Raw genomic sequence first — 26,606 nt, forward strand, 5'->3', positions numbered from 1 at the left:
AGCGTACAGCAGAGGTTCATAAAGCGCTTAGCAGATGTCCCGAGGATTGTGACAAAGCCCGAGTCAAACAAACGGAGCTAACTCCAATATTCGGGCTGATAGCTTCAGTCCAGCCCTGGTACCTGCCGCCGTCACTGGCGGTAGTCTAGCGACCCATAGCATTCTATAAGAGCCGGGAGCCATTGTGGATCTAAGGAGTGATAGGGTAGGATGCGCTGCTCTTGAAGGGGAAACACCGAAATTGTGGCACTTTTGCTGGAAAGCGGCGCCAAGATAGACGATAACAAGGGGGTCCTCTGTTTGCCGCCGTGAGAGCGGAGCTTGTGTGGACATAATACACGGGAAGTACGACAACCCTCTTAGTATTGTCACAACTTTGCACACGAAAGATTGTGGATACAGCAAAGAGATTGAGAAAGATAATAGGGAGGATAGGGAACATATGGTTACATACCTGACAGCTCACGCAGATATTGCCTTTACTTTGCGAGCTGCCCACTACGTGGGTTTCATTGTTGTCAGGATCAGCGGGGAGTGAAACTAGTCTATACCGACACTAAACCAACACACTGGAACGTGATTTTCCATTCTCACTGTATCGACCAGCTGTAGATTTATTGTCATTCTTGTGTTGCGGTTCCTTTCACAACGGCTATAGAAATATGGAAATATTTTATTGTAAATGATGATAGCCATGGGACGAGCAATTTTTCCACCCTACAGATGTATTTCGCGACTGCCTCGCATATAACCAGAAAGTACTGGCTCTTACAGTGACGCAGCAATAGTATTGACACCCCTTTGATTGCTCAGATTCTGCCGGTCAAAAATCCGATTTTTCAACGGCTCTTGACTACATTACGGATGAAACACTTAACTGTTGTGGATTAAATTGAATATTGTCACCATAAAAGCACTCACTTAAGCAATAATGTTTAAAAGTAATACTCTTCGGTTTACACAGCGGTCTGTCCAAGGGTGTTAAAACATTTGCTGTGTTAGTGTAGATAAATAAGATGTGAGGTTTTAGTATCATACATACAGCCAGCGTGTAATGAAAAAGAGCGATAAAAAGATAAATCAGGGTACAAAGATCAGTGCACTAGTGTGTCTCAAAATGTTTGTAACGGTTGATTTAACCCATATGTAACACGCAACAGCGCCGCGCAAGAACGAGTAGCTATAGGGTCCATTCTTTATTCCTGTTAACGATGCTATGGGTCACCAATGATTGAAAGGTACTTGGAACATTGGAGTCAACTCCATTGCGGATACTTCTACCGAGATAACCATGGCCTCTAGACATGCGGGTCATAATACGGTGGTAATGGGTGTGCCAGCATTGCCTAGGAAAATAGAAGAAATAAGGAGGACTGGGAGCAGCCACGCTTGCTTGACCATGCGCTTAAGGAAGCGACGCTTAAGCGGACGGCCGACGGCACCCTTGGCATTTATAGTAAGGCTATCTTGTGTCTCAGGCACTCGCAATATAGTTTATATCCTCACCAAGCCGCTTCCGAAGCTCTTTGGCTACCGATTAGGGTGGACCGGAGTATGTATAAATTATAGAACAGAAACTTCATTCTCTTCTATTGTGAACCGACTAATCACGATTTAGCATTTGCGTGCATTTACTTAAGCAAATCAAGGCAACTAGACAATCTATCTCGTAAGATTGTATGACTCGCCTTAACACAGTCTAACAAGACAGTTTCCGTCATACAAGGCGTTATCAGATTCATAAGACAATCCTTCCTCAAAAATATGTACAGGTTTTATCAAGATGTGGCGATTTTCCGGGTGCCAAAAATTGCGGGCAGTCATCAGGGCCTCAGCTAGGAAAGTCCCACACAGTGGCTTCTGTCAATGTGTCATCAAAAGCGATCACAGTATGTTTACCTGCTAGTGCAATGCCGCGCCACTCCTTATATTTTGCTCCTAGTCGGTGAGTACTGACCAACTTGCCGGCTTTGGACCAGAAATTGACAAATCCTTGACCTGCGGTGACAATATAGGTGTCGTCCATGACGATGGCTGCGTCAGAATCTGTGCGCCATATACAATTGGCACCGTTGCAGTGATAAAATTCATGTCGTTGCTCGCCGTTTGCGATGATAGTATATTTACTAGCAAACCCTCCTGGGACCTGCGCTTGAGTTCGAGTAACGTAGGTTCCATCTGAAAACCGCCCGATCCGTGCTGCATCAGGCTCTTGATGTTGTGAATCGCTTCTAGTATATGGGACAAACTCGCTCCGCTTATCGATTGTTATCAGGCGGATGCCATTGAGAGTAAGCCGACCTAAGTGGGCCACATCCTGGACGGAGAAAATTCGCAGGTCATGCGCGATAGATCCCTGGATATTCCTCCACGTCAGATTCCTCCACACATAGATTTTAAAATCGGTGCAGAGTGCGACAACTATATTTCCGGCTGGTGATGTGGACAATTCTTTGATGATTCCAACATTTATGCAGCCTGGCATATTGCGAGACTCCCGAAGAAGAGTATCCCAGACCTCAAAGACCATCTTTCGGCGAGATAAGTGAATTACCAGATCACCTGAAATATGCCACCCTGGCTGGAATGGATACCTTGGGTCCCCTGTAAGGCAAGGTCGTGTTAGTCCGGACGGACGATGGCCCATCAGTGACCAGTCCGAGACTCGACGCACGACAACGCTATAATTGCTAAACGGTCTCTTGCTTCTCTCATAGCCGAAGCAAACTTTTCCCTCGCTGAGGAGGACAGGTCTTAGAAGGTGTGGCTTACGATGAAAGGTTGGTCCGCTTGGCCACCTCGCAACCGACATTGTTGATTGTTCCTCGTTACTACTACCCAAGGTATCGTAGTGAAACGCAAGATATTGACCATTTGGTGCTATAGCAAGAGCGGAAGGACGGCTCCCTTTCAGCCTATGTCTTACTGGGACGGGAATAGCCTTCTTAAGCACGGAGAAGTCAGGATATACATTTATGGAAGTACACTGCACGGGTGGATTTGCGAGACGAGGGAGAACGGCCTCCTCAATGTAGTTCGCGACGCGATTGTGAGTGGCTAAGCTGTTAGCGCAAGACTTCGGTTTTAGAGGACGCCTGCGAAAACCATATTGCCGAACACGACTATCAATACCTCGCCCCTGCTGTTGAAGAGGCATTTGGGTAAGCATAAAGAAAAAGGCACGGGGCTTCGTGAGGACAGTGAGCGGCAGTGACAGCGGTAGCGAGGATGTGGTAGAAACATAAAAGCTCAACGCTTGTGAAAGGGCTTAAGTTAGTTATCGCTAAGAAAATGATCTGTGTGGAGAGTGTTGCATATATTAAGCGGACCGATATAAATACTGAAACGCGTGACACCAAGAGAGACCTGGGTCACGTGACCTTGATAGAACAGAAGTTCTGTTACAGAACTGAGCATTAGATAGCGAGAGAGCTCGCTTACCGAGTCTCTCTCTCTCTCTCTCTCTCTCTCTCCATCCTTTTCTCTGCCAATAACATTGACATATTATTTCTTTTCTTCTTGTTGTTATTAAGAGTTAAGTTACTAGTTGGCCTGGATAGAAGGATTGGAAGCATTTGAGATTCTAACATGTTGGTCGCTCGCTAAAGATACATGTTTACCTGAATAAACTATTACAACGACAGTAACACACGACGCTTGTAGCTCGTGCTTTTGTCTCAAACCACCCGGTGGATCATTTCCCTAGTTATAACATCCCCTTCTGCGTTCCTAAATACAGGTCGAAATAATAAACGAGGAAATGGAAAGGGACAAAATGAGCTAGTTCAATCAATCAATCAAAGTTCTATTAACATGTTGGATCCTAACTAGTATCGTAATGGCTATGCAGGCGCCTCGGTCCAAATGAAGCAAAAACTCTTAATCCTTACTCCTGAAAGGAGCTAGCGGCATACTCAATATCAGTGAAAAAGCTCATCCTCTTAAAAGCTTTTCTGGCTCTGGTGGTTACGTACAGGATGTTGAGTGTGCACAGAAACCTTCCGATCCTTGGAACTATGGAATCGAACTAACTCGACCGACACGGCATATGAGGCTCTGATTTACTCTGCAAGTTCTCGGACTTGAGAATATTGACCAAATGATCGGCTGGCGCTTTGATCTGTCACATCATTTGGAATCCAAACTTCGTCGAATGCCTGACTGGGAGATTATTTCACCGAGCTCTCTGGCTATATTGACCTTCCGATACGCTCCTACGGCAATGCAACCTGACAACAATCAGTGTAACAATTACAACACATTGATTTCGAAGAAGATAGCCTCCGAAAATAAGGCTGTTATTTTCACAACGCGATTGCAAAATCAGGTCTGTTTGCGAATGTGCACGATCAATCCAAAAACGACGGAGGATATTGAGGAAGTGGTTGAAGCCCTTGATCGTATTGCCAGAGAGATTCTGGGAGAAAGCCAAGCCCCCAGATACCGTTCGCAGCTTTAAACAAACAACGGGGTTTTTGCTGTCGGTCTCATGCTCGTGTCAAGTCTGTCACTTGGCCGCTTAATCCCTCTTTCAAAGTTCGTTCCACGATCGCTTCCCAACCAGAAAGAAAAAAAAGAAAATTATTCTTTTTCGGACTTTGTACTACGATGGTGCCTACGGAAGGTAAATACGTTGGGGATCATTTTGACTGTACACCCAACTTTCACTCAAAATTGACAAATACATCACTCCGAGTTTCGGGAGATTCAGTGATAGATACCAACCGCTAGCTCAGATCGCCAAATCTACTAGTGTCCGGCTTTCTTTAAAGCCCAGTAATTATAGCTGTGCTCGCTATTAGATTAGATAATCCCCGCTTGGACCAGTCATGCTGCACCTAGTTGATTATCCGGCGGAGATTGAAGCCCACTGACTCTTCTCCGCTACTGTTAATCGGTAAGCAATTGAGGGTCTTTGGTAAAGTTGTATAAAACCCGACATTTCGTCATTATCAAGATTGGTTTAGAAATAGTACGTCGTGTCTTCTCATCGAAAATCTTCGTCCAGAAGGGATCTCACTAGACCTCGCCAAAACCCGCCCACAACCCAAACCCGCCCACGAAAACCCGCCCCACGGGTTGGGTCGGGTCTTAGTCAGCAGACCCGTGGGCGGGTCTTCATTTTGAGAACCCGACCCGCGACCCAAATGGGTACCCATATAACCCGCGATAGCCAAAAAAGAGTGATTTGTCAGCTAGCATAAAATAATGCCGTATCTTTGATTTATATCAAGGTATGGCTCTGGTATAAGTATGGTCTAAAGTTTTGGAGTACATAAATTTGAGGAATAAAACAGATTAAGCTTAATTCATAGACTAATACAGCTCGTAACCCTGCAGCCGGCTTGAAGGTACTGTTACCCTACCGGATGATCTCTTGTGAGACCTATCGCCGAGGCGTGTGACCGGAGGTGGGAGCAAATCTCCATCGTCGTCCTCATCTTCGGCCACTTCAGCCATCGCCGCATCTTGCACTTGATCATGGGCTGGAAGTTCCTCTGAGGCTGTGCTTTCTACTCCACTTACCCCTTCGACGGCGAGACCTGTTTCGGAATCCTCAATGGGATCGTTCTCCTCGACATCGCTGATAGGAGCAATATCGTCTTCAGTCTCCTTTAACGCCTCATCTTCTTCGAGGGCTTCCTGGCCCTCCCTCTCAACCGCTGGACTTTCCAGAAGACTCAATTGCCGGCTCTCCAAAGTGAATCTTTCCGAGCACATGTACATCATCAAGTCTTGAATGGTTGTCTCGTTGAGGGATCCGCGGCGGTAATGGCAGATATCCCGTGCGCTGTTGAATAGCCTTTCAACTCCTGCGCCCGTAGCAGGGACCGAGAGCAAATCGCGAGCCAGTCGCGACAGGACTGGAAATTTACGCTCGTTCTCCTTCCAATATGCGCGGGGAGGAATTGAGACAGTTGCTATGAGGAATTAGTCTGTCATCAAGCTTCAGCGGCCCGATAATACTTACCCTCGCGAAGATATCGATCGACCTCGTCATGCTCGAACCCTTCGTTGACTTGTGCGTCTTGTGACGGCCCAAGAAGCCGATCTAACTCCGAGGCTTGCAAGGAAGGGCGATGCACGGTACGGAAGAGCATCTCAGGATTCCGTTGCTGATATTGCGAGAAACATGTCCTGAGGTATTCACAGTATTTTTTGGAAGTTTCACTGTGGCACTGCGAGTACTCTGCGTCGTCAAAAGCGCAAAGCTTGTATTGAGGAGCAAGTAGGGTCCCCGTGCCATAGAGGAAGCCGTGATCACGATACGTCTTTTCGTAGTATTCTCTCAGCTTCTGCTTCGCGACAAGCAGCGCTCCATACATGTCCTTCTTCCAGGGGGTCGTCTTTTTTCTCAATTTTCGATTTGAGCGTTCAATGTGTTCCAGTAGCTTCCTGTACACGAGGAAGACGCTGTGAATTGTCACGTCTTTTGTCTTCATCAGGGCCATGGTGAACTGAAAGAACGGCTTCGTCAAGTGAACAAGATAGTCAATTTGCCGCCATTCAATGTCAGTGATTTTAAATTGTGAATAGTCATGGTCTCGGCAGTATTTGTCGATGGTATTCCTTAGTCGGCGCGCTCGTCGAAGCATCAAGAAGGTGGAATTCCAGCGGGTCTGAACATCATGCAACGGGAAAAGTCGCATTCCACCAGATTGGAGGCACAGGAATGCATCTCGCCGCTGGGGGCTGGCGTTGACAAAAACTGCAAAGGACCGAATCTGTGGAAGAGGCACCGTCAGCAATGTCCAAATATGACGGGTCCGAAATCAACGGACTCGCCTTTGCTAGAGTATGCGCCACCTCACCATGGTCCACTGAGTCCCTGAGACAAAGAGCTTGTGAATTGGACCAAAAACTTCTCACTTCTTTATTCTTGGGAGCAGCTCTGATATGCCCCAACAGCTGCTTGAGGCAAAGCTGAATCACATGGGCCATGCATGGAACACGGACAATGGATTCTCTCGAGCCGATGGCGCCACTAGAAATGAGTGATTCTTGCAGCGCTCGGATGAGGGTTTCATTATTTGTTGCATTATCCGTGGTAACGCTGAAGATACGACCCAATAGCTGTCTTTCTCTGAGCAGCTGGAGGAGCACGTCGCTCAAATTGACTCCTGTGTGAGGTCCATGCAAAGGCTCAAACCCAAGAAGCAGCTCGCGGTAGTTCCAATCTCTATCGATGAAGTAGACTGTAATTGCCATGAATGCTTGCTGGAAGGGACTAGTCCAACAATCTAATGCAAGTGAAACTTTGGCGTCTTCGGGTAGATCTCGCAACTGTGATTCCTGTTGTCCTCTTACAGCGTCACGCAGGCGTCGTCGCAAGGTTTTTGCTGAAGGCATTTCTAGCTCTCCCGGTCCGAGGTGGATGAACTTGAGGAGTGCTTGAAATTCAGGGTTTTCAACGGTCTGGAAGGGCAGACGAAGACAAGCAATGGTCCTCAGCAGCCGCTCCTCGAACTGCGATGTGGTGAACTTGTTCGGACCGGATGGTACTCCCAAGAAGGCTTTCTGGATTGAGTTTGACACGAGAGCTTGATGGCATGTTCTTTTCTGGCCCTTTCGACAGGACTTGGATCTCTGGTGCTTTCCCATTGCGCTTGTGCCGTGCTTTTTGTGCTGTGGATGATCAAGTAGGGTCAAGCAAGCCCTACAGATCACTTTGGGAATGCCAGTTTCAATGCCCGCAACTTGGTCGAAATGCTTCCAAACTTCAGCGTAATGTGACTCCATCGACCACTTTATTTTAGACCGTCCGTCGCCATTCAGCACTTGACCATATTCTGTTTTTTGCCACCAAGTCAAAAAACTGCTGGAATGTTCAGGCTCGTACAATATCCAGTTCTTTCTGCGGTCCGGTCCGACGCGTCGAAGTATCGTTGGAGGTTGTTGAGCGGGACTATCGACGCTACGTCGGGAGCCAGTGAAAGGCTAACTGGTTAGTATGTGCTTGCGTCTCTGAGTTGTTGAATTAATCTGCGATTTTGAGAGTATCGTACCGAGGACTGGAAGTCCGAGTCCATGGAAACATCTGATTATGGCTCAATGGAGAGCAAGGGGCTCAAAGACCGATGAATTGACCGCGAGGACATGGCTTTTGGAGATTCGATGCTCATAGCTCAAGCTCGTTGGAGTTCCAAGAATTGGAATTTTCGTGGGATCAGAGTGATTTTTTTCCCAACGCGTCGCGGTGGTTTTTTGTATGAGATAGTGGGTCGCGTCAACCCGCGGGTACCCTAAACCCACGGGTACCCAAAACTCGTGCGACAGTAAAACGATGGCGAGGATGCTTCTTCACTGGCTGGTCAATCATTTTTCTGGATATTATAGCTTAAAGTGTCCTCGAGAGGCTTGATATCAATAAGGGTCGATGGATGTTCTTAGTGCCAACGCTGGGATGCAAAAGTGTTCGGAGAGCGCGCTCTGGCTGGACAATTGCCTGTACATATATAATATATATATTATTGAGGTGGTGAGACATTTCATGAGACGGTATCTCCCATATAAAGTTGTGACAAAATTAAATTACCAATATTACCACTACTGACTAATACACTTTTGTTCACTTATTATGCATTTTGGTGGGTTATATGGGTAACCCACGGGTACCCGCCAAGAACCCACGGGCGGGTTCATGAAGGCCAAAACCCGCGCGGGTTACCCGTGGGCGGGTAGGAGAAAGCGACAACCCGCCCCAAACCCGCGTTTGGCGAGGTCTAGATCTCACCGTTGGTAGTCACGTGCCGGTGTCAACCTTTTCCTGCTCCCAGAGCCCGTTACCTTTGCACACAGCTAGTGTTACTCGGCTCAGGCACTTAATAAACATTGTCTAAGCGAGATCCAGTTGGCCGACCTGGATATTCTTCTATTAAAGACCATGATATTGAGTCTAATGTCCGGGATCACTACATATGTCTTGGCTTGGGTGAGAAAATATATACCTTGGTGGAAGCGAACTAGCTTCGACGTTTACCTACCAGATATACACGAAAGCTTCGGCAAAATATTCAGTTCCAGCGCGCTACCTTGTTCGCTTATATGTCCATATTGGATGAAATTCCGGAATTTCTTATCGAAGGTCTCAAATGGTTCAAACATTTGTTATCGCGATGGCCATACGGAAGACCTCTGTAGTGACTGACTAATCTAGATTCGTTGCTCGGGAGGATCATAAGAACCCCGTTCTCAATGGATTTGATAGGCAAATTCGCAGGTTATCTAGCCATTATGGGCCTTTCTGCCATTCACAGATCACCAAAACCATACTAGACATATTGCGTACAGTGTGGCAGGATACCAAAAGAGCAAAACCTTTCTGTTGTCTCCTCAGTCGAGCCGTACGCCGGCAGAGATTTTATGTAAGCTCGGAGGCGCAGGGATCCTGAGTCATCTTTTTTGCCGAAGGAAATCTTCTACGACGATGACCCTACAGTCATACATTCTGAGGTGGCCTCAAGCTTGATACAGTTTGTCAACCACAGCAACGCTATCTTGTCACATTACAAGCGACGACCGACCACATGCAGGGTTCGTATGTGGATAATCCTGCGAGAGAGCACAGCTTTCCGGACCTTGAGTTCTTGCTGGAACTTGCAGTCGATAGCGTGAATGTGAGGACTTTGAAACAGATGCTGTAAACTCCATAGAATGGTGGATATACTATAGATCCTAAAAATGGATCTAAATCAGATTTGATTTATTATTTGAATTTTATTAAAACAGTCTTGCTACTAATTCAGTGACTATTTGAAATCCTAAGCTGTAACTCAAATACCCAATAATATAGCTAGAATTTGCATATTTTATGCAATTAAGAGATCTTCTATATTTGTCATGTTTGTCGGCCCTCAAAATGCCGCCCTCTGAGGGCAGATAAAAGACGTGCCCGACCCGCGGGCAGGAGAACCCTGCCCTCCGTCCGCAAAAGGCGGGTGAATCACGGCCGAGGCATAGTAAATAAAGTGAGTGGAGAAGGGTAAGTTAGCTTTCGTACGAAGCTGTAATTATCCAAGGCGGTTATAGAGGCGGTAAGAGAGACGGTGAGAGGTTTGTGTAGGGAAAACTAATTTTGATCATTAAGGCCTTAACAGACTGCCGTAGGCATTCAAACCCAGTTCTCGTTAACGCTGAGCACTTACGATTGCATTGCTGTACTGTAGTATAGGAAACATGTTATATATGCGCAGATACAGCCTTGACCATTTTCATGAACAGCCCTTAGCCCTGCATTTCACTTCCGCGAGAGCTTTTGAAATGCATCGATCAGCCGGGGCATAGAGGCTGGCTTCCTCTAAGATGTGCTGTGCCGACTCCCACTTCTCCAGCCCCGCTTCTGCCAGGCCGAGTCTATATTTTGCCTTGGCCGTCTGCACTGGTTTGATGGCAGGCACCTTTAATGCCTGCAAGGCCGACCATTTCGCCTCATTCCAAAGTTTCAGTCGAAGGTACATGAGCGCCATATTCGAGTGTAGGGCAATGCGTAATTCAGGGTTGTCGGTAAGGCTGTCAAGGCGAAACAGACACTCGGAGTAGAATTTAACAGCTTCATGGAATCTGCCGAGCTTGGCAGAGTCATTTCCATACGTCCTCAGTTCGTGAAGCTGATCGGGAAATCGTCTGCATATCGGGCACCGTCCATCTTGAGCAAGCCATATGAGAATGCACCCTCTATGGTATACATGGTCGCATGGAAGGGTAGTAGCGGTCAATTCAGAGCACATTAGGTCGCTACACACCATGCAGTAGTCACTTTTTGGAGACATGATACTTGCGAGGTTCCGGGATATCGCATGACGGGGTTCGAACTCGTATTTGTGCTCTCCCCAATGGGTCAAGAAATGCCGAAAGCCATGCTTCGCCATGAGCTTCGGCAGCAAGGTTATAGTTGTTTCCTGTGCGCATGGCGAGGTCGACTCGGGTCTGCTCTGTGTCAACCAACCCCATTCTCTGCCTTGGGGGTCCCAGTCGTCGAAATCGCTTGGCCAGTCTTCATCCGCCAACAAGACTTTCCTGATGTAGTTGTCCAGCAAAATTGCTGCATTGGCGTCGAACACACAGGATACATGCAGAGTAAGCAGTATTCGCCGCATGGTTGCAATGTTATGGGCGTACAAAAATCCAGACGGCGAAGTATTCAAAGTATCTTTATTGCGGGCGTGACGGCAGGAACCAATTGCGAAGGGATGTCTATTAGGATCTTTTTTTTATTTATGACGCCTTTTTAAATGGCAATTTCATTCCAAAAAGCATAGTAGTGGACAATAATCAACCGAGATAAGGTAGATGTCACCTTTCTTTTGCGGAAAAAGAAAGAAAAATAAATAAATAATAAAAATAAAAATAAAAAATAAAAATGAATTCACAGTAATTTCTTGACCCACAAGTCATGTGGGTCGGTCCCGCTGTCTGGCCTAACCCTAAAGCAAGCTTGAAATATATGACGGGGCCAATGCAATGTGCCAATCCCCTGGTTTGCAGGTTTACTGGAGCGACATTCTTGAAAAAGACCCGTTGTGCCACTTATGGCGTATAGTCGTATGGTCGTCTGTCCATCAGCCCCGAGACTTGGGTAGCCCTTGTGCTAGGCAGCGCAACTGTAGCCTCCCCACTAGCTGCGCGCCCCCGCCTTTTCTGCCTATTCAAACTCTGAGCCATTCCGGTAGAGTTTGCTAGATTTTGTAAAAAATAAAAAATAAAATTAGTTTCTTAGACTGGACATGAATGTGGGTGTGGGGGCGACCCCGCTATCGCGCCTAAGACTAATGCCCTCGATTACAGAAGGTGCCAATATGCTTGCTATTTAGTAAGTAGCGGCCGAAATTGGCTTCCATGTCGGAAGGATAGAGATACTCTTTCAAACCCTAATCACATGGTCCGCTAATCCATAGTTGTAGATCACGTTCTGATATTCAACAGTGAAATGTCAAATGGACGAGCTGTAATGTGATGTAAAGTACGCTGTATGGTATGAAGGAATGGGGAATCGGCCATATATCTCATTCCTATAGCAAATGCAGAGCTTGGTATACAGCACATTGATGTTACAATCATCGGTGACTTGTTAAGTCTGCTATGGTCCGAATCGTCATGGAATTGTTTTTAGGGCGCTATGACACAATGTGTAGAGCTCGCAACGTTTTCGCTTGATATAAATTTTCGGTTAAATAAGAAAAGTTCGAGTAAGAAATTCGATCGTTAGTTTCATAAGAGCGATTCTACACGGAGTACTGTTATATTTAGGACATTTTATTTAGGAAGATATATTTAGGATAGGCTGTTCGGAAAATCAGATAAATCGATACAGTGGCCCCTTCCCCACCTAAGGGCTCTCAATGCGGCCCTTGGAGAGGTGGAGAGGTTTCATTAGAATACAGCGATGGATGTATGCTGGGTCTAGTATTATCAAGCATTTTTCAATGGGATCCCCGACCTCTCCGAGGATACAGACCAGCTGCAGGGCATGAGCCTTGGAATTCAGTCGGATGGCGTCATTATTGTTGAGCCCGAGTAGTTCGATACTTTCGTGTTTCGAAATAGAATGGAGGAGGCCTAATCGGGATGATGAGGGACGAACCAACGAATATCCAGGACGGTTTTCTTTTATTTATCTTAGCCTACAACAATTTATTCTACGTTTTTAGACTCTGACCTATTAACGGGCGTAAACCCGTAGACTGATATAGAAACAACGGTCCATAAATAAAGCAAATCAGAGAGCCATATTAGGAAGATACCTAGACAGTTATAAAAGAATAACAGTCTACCGTGACTTGTTTAGGTATCTTTGGGAAGACATGCCGAAAACAAAAATTAAACGCAGTGACTTCATCGATGGCAGAAAAGAAGAGCTTACGATTTACGATGGAGGAGGACTCTGTATACAGCTCCTTGTGCAGCGCACCATGGATGAAGACACCTTGGCTCGATTTTTACAGTACTGCTGGCATGAAGCCTGCCCAGTTGATGAACTTGATCACCCTAGGCGGGTCTATGATATGATGAAGGATCGGCTGAGAGCCGATAAAACGCTGCACTATATAATTGGGGAAGCTCTCCGGCATAACAACGAGACTTCGAATCCTATAATACAGAACAAGGCACTTGAGACGAACCCATCAAATGCGGAAGCGTTGAAGCGCACCACGCATTCTTTCGAGAGCCGGCGGAAGTGCACGACCCTTGTACTTACACTAATTATACTTACAATTATATTTGGTATCTGGCTCGCCTTGGAGAGAAACAGCACGTGGGAGATATCTGATATTGAGAGCCTTCAACTAGCAGCCTGTGCGCGGGTCAGAGCTGTTATCACTATTATCAATAATCAGCTTACTTAAAAAGATACGTAGCATAGTAATTTTTCGGTTTTCGAGGTCGTAATGTTGGAAGGAAACTACCTAGGATCGCACTAAACTGGTGGCTGCTCGAATACCTCTTTTTCTGAGAGCCACGATGAGGCTTGCGCTAGAAAGGGGTGGGTCTATTAGCTCGGCTTTCTAGAATTGTAGGACGAATAACTGGCATTTTTGGCTCTTTCAGTCAAGCAGCAAGGCTAGTGACATAACGTTAGAATTTTACGAGTTGAATAAGGCCTTATATTTTGATGTCAAGACGAAGCCCCTCATCTAATAATGAGCCCGATCTCTCGTAGATAGAGAACAACGAAAGCTATGATCATTCGTTATTTACCACCGTGGAAAGAAACCACTCTTGTCTTTTCCTCTGCCCACGTTGAGCGGACATTCTCGTCTAAACATAACATCACACTTGATGGACCGACTACATCCACACGTTTTCCATCCGAGGGCATTCAATACTCCTTGGAATATAAAAGCCTCGGAATATCTGAGTTTCTCTTATACCCTTGTTAGCATCCGTAACCCTTTAACACAGTTCCTCTCGCTTTTAAAAGCTTTATTAGAAGTTGAGCCCATAGATCATAGTGCCTCAACTTATTGGCGCGATACACCTACTGCGTTGGGCTTAATAATGCAAGTTAGACGAGGAGTTCGAGGTCCGAAATTTGTCTCGCCGTTGTCACCCAGTTTTGAGGAGTCTCTTGTCGGCATTGGTCTAAGCTACAGCCAGACATCTAGTTCAAAGGTTCCAGTGCCTTATAAATGATAATATATTATCTTTGCGACATGGCACAATTTCTCTTTGCCGTAGCTCCAAACTACAGTACGCACTCTTGGCCTCGCTTTAGACCCTACATTCTATGCGGCGACTCAAGACATGCCCTAGAAAACTATGAATAGCTTCTCGTGTGACCATATGAAAAATAAATTAATTCTCTCTGGTGTGCACCTCTAAATAATAAGATAAGGCTTTTCGCCATGCCCAGAGCCTTAATATCTTTCATTATTTTCGCACGCACTGAACTCAGACTGCTGTCAAGCAATAGTGACGACGGTTTGACATAGAACAAACGGAGGGATACCTACTATGCCAAGACACTTAAAGATGTCCTTGGTGGTAGTAGCCTGTGTAAATAGATCTGGGCCATCCCAACGCACTTTATCGGGATTTTCAGTAAGAGCATAGTAGAGAGGGATTCCACAGTCAAAGTATCCAGTGTAGTATTAGCGATCGCGCCTCGTGGCAAAAAACTGGTATCAGATTAAGAACTATTGAAGAGCATACATGCCGTTGCTTGAGGAAAGCTCCATCGTTTTAGGGTTCCGGTTTGGTCATAACGAGGATTAGATAGAGGAGGGGTATAATCTTGATGGCTTGCTTTTGATTTACTAGTGCTCTGTAATATATCAAGATCGAGCACAATGGCCCATGGTAATGGTGGCGGTCTAAGTTTGGCCCGAGGAGAAATCTTCGAGTGGCTATTTACGACTAGATTTTATCTTGGTTTTCCAAGGCGGACTTAGGCCGAACTCTATTTAATTTGAAATCTCCTGGACTTCGTAGCTGCTTTGTAACGAGCAGATCAAAGCCATGACCATCTGGAAAATCCGTTACCAAAATGAACATATCCGAACTTTTTCTACCACGGCACAGGCATCAATCTAGCCTGTCTATCAACATAACATATTCTCTAATACGGCCTGAACAGGGTAAGCTGCCTGATCATTTGCCGAGTACGCATACTCTGGAGTGGACCCCCGGTCAAACCGAGACCAATAGAGATTAATCTCCACCGGCTATCCTATTCTGGCCTCCCAACCACTCTAATCGTTCACACGAGCTGGGTCATAATTCGCGTCGGACCATTGGTTCGCCTTGTGTTTTATTCAATTCGAACAAATATCACCAAAATAAAATCAGAGACCGTCGTGACAAGATTATATTATTTAAATATCAGAAATTTCACCAGTGATAATAAACAACACCGATGAACGCAGTTTTACTAAACTGATTCTCTGTGTTAACTGCTCATACGTAGTCTACAATAGGCTAGACAGTCTCGCTTACCGAGAAATCAACTGAAAAGACTGAAAATAGTCATACCAAAAGAGCCCCCGAGATAATACCAAACTGCTTGTCTATCTAGAAGGATCACAACCTCGTCGCTTTATTCACCCTGGTACTGCACGTACAGAGACAAGCTTATCGTGGGGCCAACTACGTAGCCAAATATCAATCAGATTTAACTAGCAACCGACGGTCCAATCCGCCCAAGGAACAGACAGCCGGTCAGAAAACCATAACCCGTTGTATGTGTCAGGCAACCCAAACAAATTAGACGAATAGCCCATCTTAAAATTCTGTAGTGCAGAATACCGTAAGCCCTCACCATGCAGCCACCAGGAGCCTTCAGTGGCGTGGAGAGTGCTTTCGGTATCTTCAAACAGAGGCTCCAAGTCCTCGCCAATAGGTGTACTGGGGACTTTAGAATCTGCCGAGGCTTCCTTTCTCACCGGAGACCGCTTTCGCTTTATGGGTGAGAACCTATAGTCTGGGTGCGCTTCAGCATGACCCAGACGCTCCATATGGGCTAGCATTTCATATTTCTGTCGGACATCAGGCGTTTCCATATTCCAGCTCCGCCCTGCGATAGCAGAGACAACCGAGTGACTCTTCTTCTCTAGAGCACTCTTCTTTAGCACACTCTCGATGCGCCGTGCATAGGCTGGTCCATCTTACGAGTTCGAATAGTGGTAGTTGTTCGAATTCGAGACGCTGGAGCCGTAGTCGCGGGAGCAATAGTGATTACCCTGTTCCTTTGTCATTACCACACCAAATACTTCTTAATTAGTACCTAATATGGAAGAGGGTTCACGGCAGATCATGAAGTACGAGGAACGAGACAGGACTTGAAGGCTTGTTGTGACATACCTGGCTGTTCATGCCAGAGCTGGTGATGTTGTATCCCTTGTTGGAAGACATGTTGGCAGAATACGGACAGAGAATAATTATCAAGGTAGCTGTCAATAGTGTAGGTAGATGGAAAAGGAGGGGGAAAGAGGATATTCCAGGACGAGGGGTAATTTGGGTGGATCGTCGGCGCCGGGGGCAAAGTAGTTTCTCGATTTTGATTCGACGATCTGAGGAGCGGTACTCCAGAGTGGCGTACCACAACTAGACGAGTCTCATTCGACAACGCGTCTCCCAATACGTTTTGCGTGTTCAAAATCGGTTCCGCATTCTCTCCAAAATACGGAGGTTCCGCTCTTTCTTCCACTTCCTTACATATTCCTGAATCTCAGCTTCTTGACCAGCTCGACGACATGTTAGCCTCACGAAAGGTGGGTTATTGCTTCATTCCGAGTAGTTTGAATCGGCGCTTGCAACTAAAAATCTTATTCAGCGCGCGTCTTCACCTGTCGAGGCGGACCAGAAGAAACCGAGGGAGAAGGCCCGTACAAGACCCAACCCAAAGGAGGCCGTCAAAAAAGATGTTGGGACTTGCTCAATGGACAAGAAGCAGATTGGAGACCGCGTCAAAGCAGCACTGGCTTTGAACAAGTACGCGCTCAACCGGACAGTCATAAATGTAAGTCACAGATTTGGTAGAAACGCGCAAAGCTAACACTTGACAGCTCCAAATAGACACGGCATTCTTCCGCACCTTCTTCGTTGATAATGATAAGCTCAGCAAACCAGTATCAATCACCCCTACGGAGTTCGACGACACTTCCCCCGTGGTCGTTGTAGAATTCAGCCATCACCAAGCAGCCGAGTTGCTCGGGGTTAGCAAGGTGAAGGGAGGAAATAGGCTAAGTACAACGCACCTGGCGGCTATGTGTGTTGTATTTTATCCCGGCAGAGGCACAGCCAAGATCTGGCTGTCCGTGTAGCGTTTGGTCTTCTTTTCAGGCAGCTTTCATGATGCAAAACGCATAGAAAGCCACAATATTTTCTAACTAGAAAGATGGTGGCAGCAAAGGGTTCAATTTGGTTTGTCTGATTAAGATCGAGATGCTCATGTGATTTTTCGAAACAAAAGAACGGAGCCGTTCATTCATAGATTTCGCATGTTTTTAGCGAAGTTGAAGCAGAATGCATGATAAAGATTCTGTCCTCATATTGTGTATGAGTTTCTTGAGATTGTCACCACATTGGCGGTGGAAGGGGATCTCTTTTCAGCACAAGTCTTTCTGGGAATTGGGTCAAAGATGACATGGCGAAAATGACGGAGGAAACAGTGGGGAACTAGTGGGGAATTAGTGATTGTAACGATATGCAGAAAAGTTTAATCTTGAGTTATTCAATTCTGTCGGATTGACAGATACTGGTATGTGCTAGTATTGAGGTGTCCCATTGAGATTCATTGGTAGTTGTATCTATCTGGATCTTGCTGTTGAAGCGTTATCAGATCTCAGGAGTAGTTCCTAGCGTGTTACGACGCTGGTATGCCGAGCGTACCCCGTTTACCATACAGAGACAAAGAGAGAATGGGTCTGTACTTGATGAGTAACCCTGTCCTTAGTGGTAAAATACCAACCCCTCAGTTCGACACAAGAGTCGTTTCTGCCTACTGTAATGTCGATGACCCCCCAATGTACTACGACCAATACCATTACCGTTCTGCCAGTTTTACAGAGCGGTGAACCCAATTGGTTAGACTCCGAGAATATTGTCTTGTAATCAAGTCGTCAGTCAAACATGTACAAGGGGCAAATCTCCCGCTCGAATGCTTTTAGCTTCCCACTGCATTTCACTGTTCCTTGATAATGAGTGCCAGTTTCGGTGTCCCGTCCTATTTGAAACACCCCGAACAGGTGGACGAGTTGGCACTGTTTCATGACAACTGGGCTGTGCCTAGTATAGCACTTCCTTCTTTCGAGGCGGCTATCCCTGGAGGTTCACTCACACCCCTAGGAGATAGAGCAAATGCCAAAGTTCCCATCCCGCGAAATGCTCAACGCACCAATTGGATTAACAGAGGTCGAGTGAGTCGAGCTTGTGAAAATTGTCGCGATCAAAAGGCCAAATGCAGCGGACAACGCCCAGTTTGCCATCGGTGTCAAGATGCCGGCGTTGTGTGTTCTTATGGCGACCGGAAGAAGGAAAATATGGCCAAGTGGGTGACACATTGACCAAGTTAGGACGCTTCTAATAGAATTAGGCAGTTGAATGATCTGACTTCGCAGGTTGACACGCTTGAATCCCTGCTGCGTGATATCTATCCCAGGCTCGATGTTCTATCATCCCAGCTAGTGGATCAGACACTGAAGGAAATACGCTCTCGAACTCCGCTCCCCCAGTCCAATCCTGCTGTTCCTAACTTGCCCACCCTCCTACCAAGCCATACTTGGCAGGTGAACCCTTCGTTGTCCTTCACAGATGCTAGCCTGGGCTCTCCGTTTGGTACTGCGGAGTACACAGACGAGGACTATAATCGGGATGACAAGGTACAGGCCATGGGTTTCGTTGGCGAACACTCGGAGATGGCATGGTTGTACAGACTTAAACGCGACCTCGATCAAGATAGCTTTCCACCAATCGAGGAGACCCCTGGACGCCCTGCGATTTCCTCCGTGAATTACTTCCAAGATGATTCAGACCTCTTATTGCCCGACACCATCGACTTCACACACTGGCCCCCGCAACACCTTGCTGACAACCTCGTTGACGCTTACTTTTACGCCGTGCATCCTGCATTCCCGATATTCGGCAAGGTCACGTTCCTGCACCAATACCGGTCCTTTTACTCAAATCCGAATTTGCGACCTGGCAAGAGATGGCTGGCATTGCTAAACTTGGTCTTTGCTATTGCGACGAGATATGCAGTCCTGACCGATCAGCTCCAGCCGGACCAGGATGATCATCAGACATTCTTTGCACGGGCCTGGAGTCTGAGTGTAGGCAAAGTCGCATTGCTGGACCATCCGGACCTGCAACAGGTGCAGGTTGAGGGATTGGCCGCGTTCTATCTTCTGTCTATTGGGCAAGTCAATAGGTCGGTATTTGTATCTGTGTATATGCGGAAGCTTTCTGATATGTGATATCATCTTCTAGATCTTGGAGAATTATTGGGATCGCGATTCGATCGGCGGTGACAATGGGTCTGAATCTTCGGAGCGAGAGCGAGAGTGTCCCGCAATTCTCGAAAGAAATTCGCTACCGTTTATGGTGGGCGCTTTTCATGCTAGATACAGTTCTTTGCGAGATGACCGGTCGTCCTCTAAGCATGAGAGAAATATTCTACACGACACCCCTTCCAGCACCATTCCAAGAAGAGGATTTTCGGGATGATCGGGTCGTGCAGCTTATCACCAGACAAGAGATTCGAGGTGCATTCGTTACTTCCTTGCTTCCTAATAGCACCTTGACTCCTCTGCAGGATGGTGTGAGTCGCAAGCATCCGCCCCAACTGGGATTCAGTCAAAGAAAGCGGGAGATCCGAACCCCTCAAGCACTGGTTGAGAGTCAAGCACCTAGTCTAACACCAAATACGTCTCTCTACTTTTTATACGCGGTGGATCTAGCCCATCTCCTACGAGAGACGATAAACATCCTATATGCCCCTAGAGCGACGCGATTATCGCGTCGCGAGATTGAAACAGCAATTTCTACCTTCAATGACCGCGCTGACGACTGGCTTTCTCATCTACCAGCCGAATTCAATTTTGCAACGCCAAACACCAATGTAGCACAGCCATTCACACAGCAAAGTGCCAGTCTCGCGTTCAGATTCTACGCCACTAAATTGATCATCACGCAACCCTCTCTCCGTCTCTGCCAGTCTTCGACGGAACCAAGATCTCCAGGGGCAACATGCGACGATATGGCGACGATATGCGTCCAGACCGCGTGTCAAATGCTAGACTTACTACCTGAGTCAGCAGATACTTATTGGCTGTATAGCATTGCTCCATGGTGGTGTGTCCTCCACAATATTATGCAGTCGACGACTATTCTCCTTGTCGAGCTCTTTACTCGCACTCATCTGGGTACAGCCAAGGCCACAAGCCTTATCCAACGAGTGCAGAAAGCGACTCGATGGCTGAATGAGATGTCTGCTAAAGATCCTTCCTCGCAGCGTGCCTGGTCGGTTTGTACTGATATTCTCTCGCGGCATGGTTTGAAGTTTTGGCCTTGATGCTGAATGTCTTGCGCCCGCTTCTGCTTATGGACGGTCATGGTCACTTTACGTCTGGGATTTTGTTTCTGATTATGCCATATCTCGCGAAATATTGGTATGGTGCCGTAGTGCATTTCTAATTTTTATTATTATTATAGTACAATATATAACGATGACTCATCCATGGCAGTACTATGATTACGATGACGGTTCTGCTGGAACTATGATGCGATGACCTACATTGGTTTAGCGCCACGGATTTACCTTCTGCGAATTAAGTAGCAAGAGTGTGGACGCATACATGTAACTGGTTTCGAAAACTACTGTATCAGATACTCGCAAACCTTTTCTCTTGATCAGAATCCGTCGTACCAGTTACACTGACACTAAGAAAGTGGGGGAATTACATTCATGCAACAATGGGCTACGCCATGATGACGTCACTTCTCATAATATAGAAAGCTGGAGCCCAGCTCTATAGAAGTCGTGTTCCTCGGCGCTACGTCTGCCACTTTTTGCTTTGGTCTGTTTTTGTCCAAAATATGGTGTTTACACCGTCCCAACAATACCTTCAAATTCATATTCAGGATGACTTGAAATTTGATATCCGTATTGACAATGCGGATCTTGACAGGTACTTGTTGCGTTTGGCCTATAATCAAACTTTCTTATTTCTTAGCCTTGCAAAGCGGTCATTTATATCAGAGGGAGATCGATGTGATATTTTGACCTCTGACGATCTCAACGACATGATTATCCGGCACAAGGGTGGTAGACGGTCCATCTGCATCTGTGGAGAGGCAGGCTCTATGTACAGGGCTCAAGGCAGCGTCGACCTTGTTGACGACTTAAATGGTACTAGAATATGTACTCTCATCTGGAGAGCCGCTATGTATCCCGTGAAAGAAACGATTTCAAGAAACTTAACCAGGATACAAGATACACGGTTGAAATTGGAGGGTGGAACAAGTCTGGGGTTATGGGAAATATCCCGGTAAAAATTGAGGAGCAATTTTGATTGAATTGCAATGACGTTCTCCAAGTGCCTTTGTCCTCTTTACTCAATCCGCTCTACTGTACATAGAAATAAGCTCTTCCCATGCGTTTTGGCCGTCGGGTGGTTAGCCGTCGTGCGGTGGGATACTTTTGTATTGGGTGAAAGTCTTGTCACTTGGCGCTCTAAATCAGTTCTTTTGGAGCGGAGGATCGAGCTCTGACTATTCTTTGCTCGGCTTCTGATGGCTGTGTATAGTACGCTTACTGAATAGTCTGTGTGTTTGACAGCGTGTACTACTGTATCAACAAAATGGACTACGGAAACCTCGGAGGTTCATTAATTCAAAGCCCAGTGATTATCTTCTGCCGCCAACTTTCCAAGATACCATAGTCCTAGTAGTACTGAGAGGCTTCCAACACCTCCACTTCTCCATAGTACAGGCGTGGCAACAGCTAGACGGCCATATCCATCCAAACGTTTGACGGCGACAAGCTCAAGATCTGAGAGGATAAATCCATGCCCGACCGTATGCTGATCCATATAGAAGTTCACTTGCGCCAACATTTGCTTATACTCTCGATTATCAGCTAGATTCTGCAAAAACTGCATTTCTGATCTCCACTTCCATGAAACTTTCAAGTCCTCAGGGGCTCGATTGACACCCATTGAGAGACTAGCGCCGACTATGATAAACGCAGCATCCGGTCTGAATTGGTCAATGATCCTCGCAGAACCCCCTCCGTCTATCGTGACTTTAGAGAGCTGTTGTACCCGAAGTTGCGGAGAAAATTCTTCAAAACCGGCTCTAAGGGCGGACGTGTTGCGAATATGAAACCGAACTTGTCAAGAGTTTTGGAAAGCTTGTGGTTCGTCTATCGTCCTTGCCTTGTTTCCGATGATCTAACGATTCTTTTCCTCAGAAGGAGGACCAGACACAAGGTCTTCCCCCAAGTACAAAATATTATTGATTTCAGGACCCCAAAGAACAAAGCAAACTGGTACGATATTGGATCACGAGAGGGGTACTGCACATGCACACTGGCTTATGCTACTCATTGCACATGCCTCGCTATTTGGAGCTGCGGCCACTCACACTTTCTCTATCGTTATACCTGCATGGCGGAAATGGCCTTCAGCGCTCTGCTGTTTTGCATCAACATCATGGATGCACTGTCGAAGGAACGCGTGAAACCCTTGGTCGGGATCATTTCCATAACTTGGCCATGCTTTCTTGATGTAAGCCCTCTGCTCAGCGAAAAATTCCTCTATGGGATTGAAATCTGGAGAGTAAGGCGGGAGGTACAGCAACCTTACCCCCGCATCAGAGTACAACTGCTTAACTCGGTCCGAGTGATGGAAGGCTGCGTTATCCATAATAAAGACGGATTTTTGTGCCGGCCATCTCCCACAGTGCTGGAGGAGCTGCTCAATAAAGGATTCGAACAACACAGCATCCGTGGACCCTTTGAAAATACGAGACAAAAGGATACCCTGTTTAGTATATGCTGGCAGTATCTGGTAGTGTTGGCCCCGATGAAATTTAGACACCTGCACTGGGGTTTGAAACGGTATTTGGAGACTTTGTGGCCTACAGACTCAAGTTTTGACCTGGGATCATTTCTCTCAAATCTTGCGTTGAGTATGGTGAGCCACTTTCATCAACTGTTGAAAGAAAGCAACGCCGCAAAAATGTGATTCCTACATATTGTTGAGTTTGCAATTAAATCGCTCAAGGCGGTGGCACTCTACATCTTCCTGTTTTAGCCACGGTCACCTTCTCTTTCATGAGGGTTGAAGTGCTTCAACAGATGCCAAAATAATAGGTTGGAAAATTTCTGGCTGACAGAAACGCTGGACTGTACCTGCGGTTGGCTGGAGGATCCTTGGTCTCGCTCGAATCAATCCTGCTCATCCTTGGCCCCGCGCCGCTGAACGTTGTTTCTTCCCTGTCTACTCGCAGCCAGCTAATGTTGCTTTTACTAGAATCTCTACTCCCTTACCGCACAGATATTGACATACTCTCAAGCTCAGGATGAGGATTGTCCTTCTTTGGAGGGCATAAACAAAGTCCAGAGCTTATTGGAAAGTTTCCATAGGAAACCGAGCCTAGGACAACCATGTGAAATGTGCAACCAGGCCCACGAGCTAGGTTCGCGTGATCGCCACCCCCTCGCAAGATTGCAACGCTACTATCACATTGATGAGACTCTGGATACAAATAGCGCCCGACAGACCAATCAAACACAATGCGCGAATTTAGACAGACGCAGGTACGGTTCTGCGATGCAGATCCCAGCGACGACCCATGGGACACTAGATCAAGGAGGTTCTATTTATGGCCCGGAGAAGAAGTGAAGGATTTGCAAAGGTCCAGACCGATCCACAAGCCCAAACTTGACGGCCGTCAGTGTCTGATGGAAAAGGACTTTGTTGCGTAGAGGGTACGGCCGAGGTACGGTCCAGGCAGGTGAGGTATTTGGAATATCGGCGGAATTTTGGCAACAGAATGGTAGCCTAAATCCCGATCCGTGGTTATGTTTTCCTGGTTCCTGTCACAGGAGAATAATTCTCCTGTCAAGTGGCAAATTGCTTCTTGTCTATCAGGTCTGTCGAATGTTCTAGAAGCTCTGTCTTCTGTCCTGCATAAAGCTTTCCCGTAGAGATTGTACTCTCTGAATCCGACACAACCCCCTCAATCGTCAGTCCCATATCCCTAGCGGATAGCGTGTGGAAACTATCCGACCATGGACAGATCTCATGAGCTTATGTAAAAATATCTCCGGTTTTTGCACTAAAACCGAGGAACCGATTGGCTGCCGGAAATGGGTTGAGGTTGTGGGCCGGCGGCCCCTAAACTTTATCTCAATTACCCTCCACATCTTGATTACGACTGTAGCGAGAGAGAATCTTTCTAGTACACTGCTGGTCTGTTCCAATACCCCATACATGAACAGGTCGACACTCTCGTGATTCTGCCCCAATTCTCTGGGCTTCTCTTTTGGGCTGTAGGGCTTAATCACGAGCAACCTAGAAAGCAAGTGAGGCAGCAGCCCGGGCCTGAATCCTTCATGACCACCGCATTCTCTCACCGAGCAGGCGATTCCATGGGTCGTCCAGACTAAGTGGTGGAAATGATTTGCGGTTCCGCTGATGATCGTCAGCTGCCCTCGTGATTCCACGGTCTCTGTCTAACTAAATTTCCTCCTGACTTGGGTGTAGTTCAAAACAAATCGTACGCTTCACCCCAAAGATTACCCTGCTTTCGACCATCGACCCTATCAAATCCAAGCAGACGTATTACCTTGAGCCAACAAGAATGCCGTACTTCCATTTTCCCAGACCCCCCTTCTAATGTCCTGTCTCCCTACGGGAACACTCATAGTATCGCGAATCCTAATGCGCTATCCGCAGTACTTACCGGGCCACATAACACTCCGATGAAATCCTCCTGGTTTTGCATGACAAGGATGAAAATGTGTAGGCGGGTCTGTTCCAAGGGCACCACCATCGTGCTCGAGTCCTTTGACTTTGGGACATCCTCTATATTATTGTCATTCCAAAGAAGGGCGATTGCTACTACCTCTACGGAATACATGAAACGATATACAACTACGCTTATATTCCTCATGCTGAGGCTTCATTGCTGATCACCGCCTTTATTATAGTAACATTTACTTGGACTAGTGTATCGTGGTAGTTGGCCTCTGTTCCTTGGACATCGCAATGTAATGCTCCAGCCGATAAATGCTGCTAAAGTGCACGCTCTGTTCGCCGGTATCTCAGCTTCCTAGCAGCACAGACACGATGCACATAGTCCCACCTCCAGGATGACGAACGTGTTCTTTTAGGCCGGCACGGAAGCGGTGCTGGCGTCAAGCGGTCTGTGACAAAGGGTCAGTGTGTAATATGAGACGATTAAGTGTTTCGTACCTGAAATTGGGATCGTTTGAGTTGGCGTTTTGCTGTCATCGGGCTGGTTAGGGTCGGCCGCTAGAATTGTTTGGAACCATTTGTCAATGTTCCTTTGCGTAGGTGTCTTGGCCGAAAGACTCGACCGTGAAGCGCTACCGACCACGGAGCGCCGTACGGCGCCTGCTTGCTTTTGTTTGCTTGGATTTGGGGGAAATTTGGCACCAGTGCGACTCTGCTTCCGCAGGATATGGTACTTTTTTCCTCGTAAAGACTCAACGCTTCGATGCACCTGGTATTCTTCATAATATGCGTCGGAGAGAGCTTTCCACGACAGCTCCGGATGAGCATCCAACCATGGAAGAAGGTTTTTCTCCTCCCATTCTGGCCAGCCGCAAGCGTTACGTGGGGACATGGTTATGCTTGGGTAGTTGGCAGAAGTGGTCAGAACAGGTGAAGAAAACTGCAGAAAGTAAACTTGAAGATGTAGGGTTGTTGAGTTTAAAAGATTGAAGTGTGGCAGATAAAATTGACTTCTGTGTGTTTATGAGATTTGACCCAAACAAGCCCTCATTTTTTGATGCAACGCACATCGTTGAGAATTAACAACGTTGAACGCGGCCACAAGAGTCCGTTCTTGTCGACAATTTCCCGTTTTTTCACCCATTGTTGAATTCTATTGTCTGATCCGCCTCTTAGTGAGTCATTGTTAAAAAATGTGCAGATTCAGCAATAGATATCTACGGGTAGAAAGTAGGAATGAAATTGCGTGCACTTGCGGTCCTCTCTTCAATTGCGAGCAAGCAAACAGCCAATCCTGATCCCGCGATACAACATGCTATAAAACCCGAGCGCCTCCTCCTACAACAGAAAACCAGAAGTAGGACCACTCCTCACCCCAGCGTAACTCAGAACCAAGTATGGGCGGAATTCGGAAAGTCTCGCACACTCCTCGACGACACAACTTTCGAAGCCGATTGCAACGTGCATTGTCCTTGTCGTCCTCCGATTCTGTGGATACTGGTAGTCCATCCAGATCCGCTACAGGCGATACCACAGAGGACGATTCATCCCCTCAGGAATAACACGACTCTGTCGACCAGGACAATAGCACCTCGGCCGAGGAGAGTGAGCAAGAAGCTGTACGACAGCGGAAGACTGTGTTTGGACACCAAAGGGACTTGGAACCACGCGGGCAGACTCAGCTTTCCG

The 26,606-nt window shown here is 46.7% G+C and overlaps 5 protein-coding genes across 5 annotated transcripts; 1 reads left to right on the plus strand and 4 right to left on the minus strand.

The window, feature by feature from the left end:
* Positions 1-1,831: 1,831 nt before the first annotated feature.
* Positions 1,832-2,530, minus strand: N7446_014084 (uncharacterized protein; the record flags this gene model as incomplete). The annotated part of the gene is made up of 1 exon (XM_058522823.1): positions 1,832-2,530. One exon carries the CDS (start codon positions 2,528-2,530, stop codon positions 1,832-1,834), a length of 699 nt encoding a protein of 232 aa, XP_058364916.1.
* A 7,681-nt stretch (positions 2,531-10,211) lies between these two features.
* On the minus strand, positions 10,212-11,096 carry N7446_014085 (cyclophilin type peptidyl-prolyl cis-trans isomerase/CLD; the record flags this gene model as incomplete). The annotated part of the gene is made up of 1 exon (XM_058522824.1): positions 10,212-11,096. The coding sequence occupies one exon, from the start codon at positions 11,094-11,096 to the stop codon at positions 10,212-10,214; it is 885 nt and encodes a 294-aa protein (XP_058364917.1).
* A 4,515-nt stretch (positions 11,097-15,611) lies between these two features.
* Positions 15,612-16,347, minus strand: N7446_014086 (uncharacterized protein; the record flags this gene model as incomplete). The annotated part of the gene is made up of 2 exons (XM_058522825.1): positions 15,612-16,058; positions 16,297-16,347. The coding sequence occupies 2 exons, from the start codon at positions 16,345-16,347 to the stop codon at positions 15,612-15,614; spliced, it is 498 nt and encodes a 165-aa protein (XP_058364918.1).
* A 1,613-nt stretch (positions 16,348-17,960) lies between these two features.
* On the plus strand, positions 17,961-20,642 carry N7446_014087 (uncharacterized protein). The gene is made up of 3 exons (XM_058522826.1): positions 17,961-18,484; positions 18,530-19,363; positions 19,423-20,642. Exons 1-3 carry the CDS (start codon positions 18,135-18,137, stop codon positions 20,504-20,506), a joined length of 2,268 nt encoding a protein of 755 aa, XP_058364919.1. The 5' UTR covers positions 17,961-18,134; the 3' UTR covers positions 20,507-20,642.
* Positions 20,643-21,821: 1,179 nt separating this feature from the next.
* On the minus strand, positions 21,822-22,151 carry N7446_014088 (uncharacterized protein; the record flags this gene model as incomplete). The annotated part of the gene is made up of 1 exon (XM_058522827.1): positions 21,822-22,151. One exon carries the CDS (start codon positions 22,149-22,151, stop codon positions 21,822-21,824), a length of 330 nt encoding a protein of 109 aa, XP_058364920.1.
* Between the last annotated feature and the right edge of the window lie 4,455 nt (positions 22,152-26,606).

Source organism: Penicillium canescens, assembly GCF_028828765.1.
Source record: "Penicillium canescens strain IBT 15451 chromosome Unknown utg000012l_segment0_segment0, whole genome shotgun sequence".
Taxonomy (NCBI): domain Eukaryota; kingdom Fungi; phylum Ascomycota; class Eurotiomycetes; order Eurotiales; family Aspergillaceae; genus Penicillium; species Penicillium canescens.

Excerpts from the sequence above, each read along its gene's own strand:
- N7446_014087 (XM_058522826.1), top strand. The coding sequence starts at position 18,135 with ATGAGTGCCAGTTTCGGTGTCCCGTCCTATTTGAAACACCCCGAACAG. Across the intron at positions 18,485-18,529 it reads AAGAAGGAAAATATGGCCAA|GCAGTTGAATGATCTGACTT; the intron begins GTGGGTGACACA and ends TAATAGAATTAG. Across the intron at positions 19,364-19,422 it reads TCTATTGGGCAAGTCAATAG|ATCTTGGAGAATTATTGGGA; the intron begins GTCGGTATTTGT and ends ATCATCTTCTAG.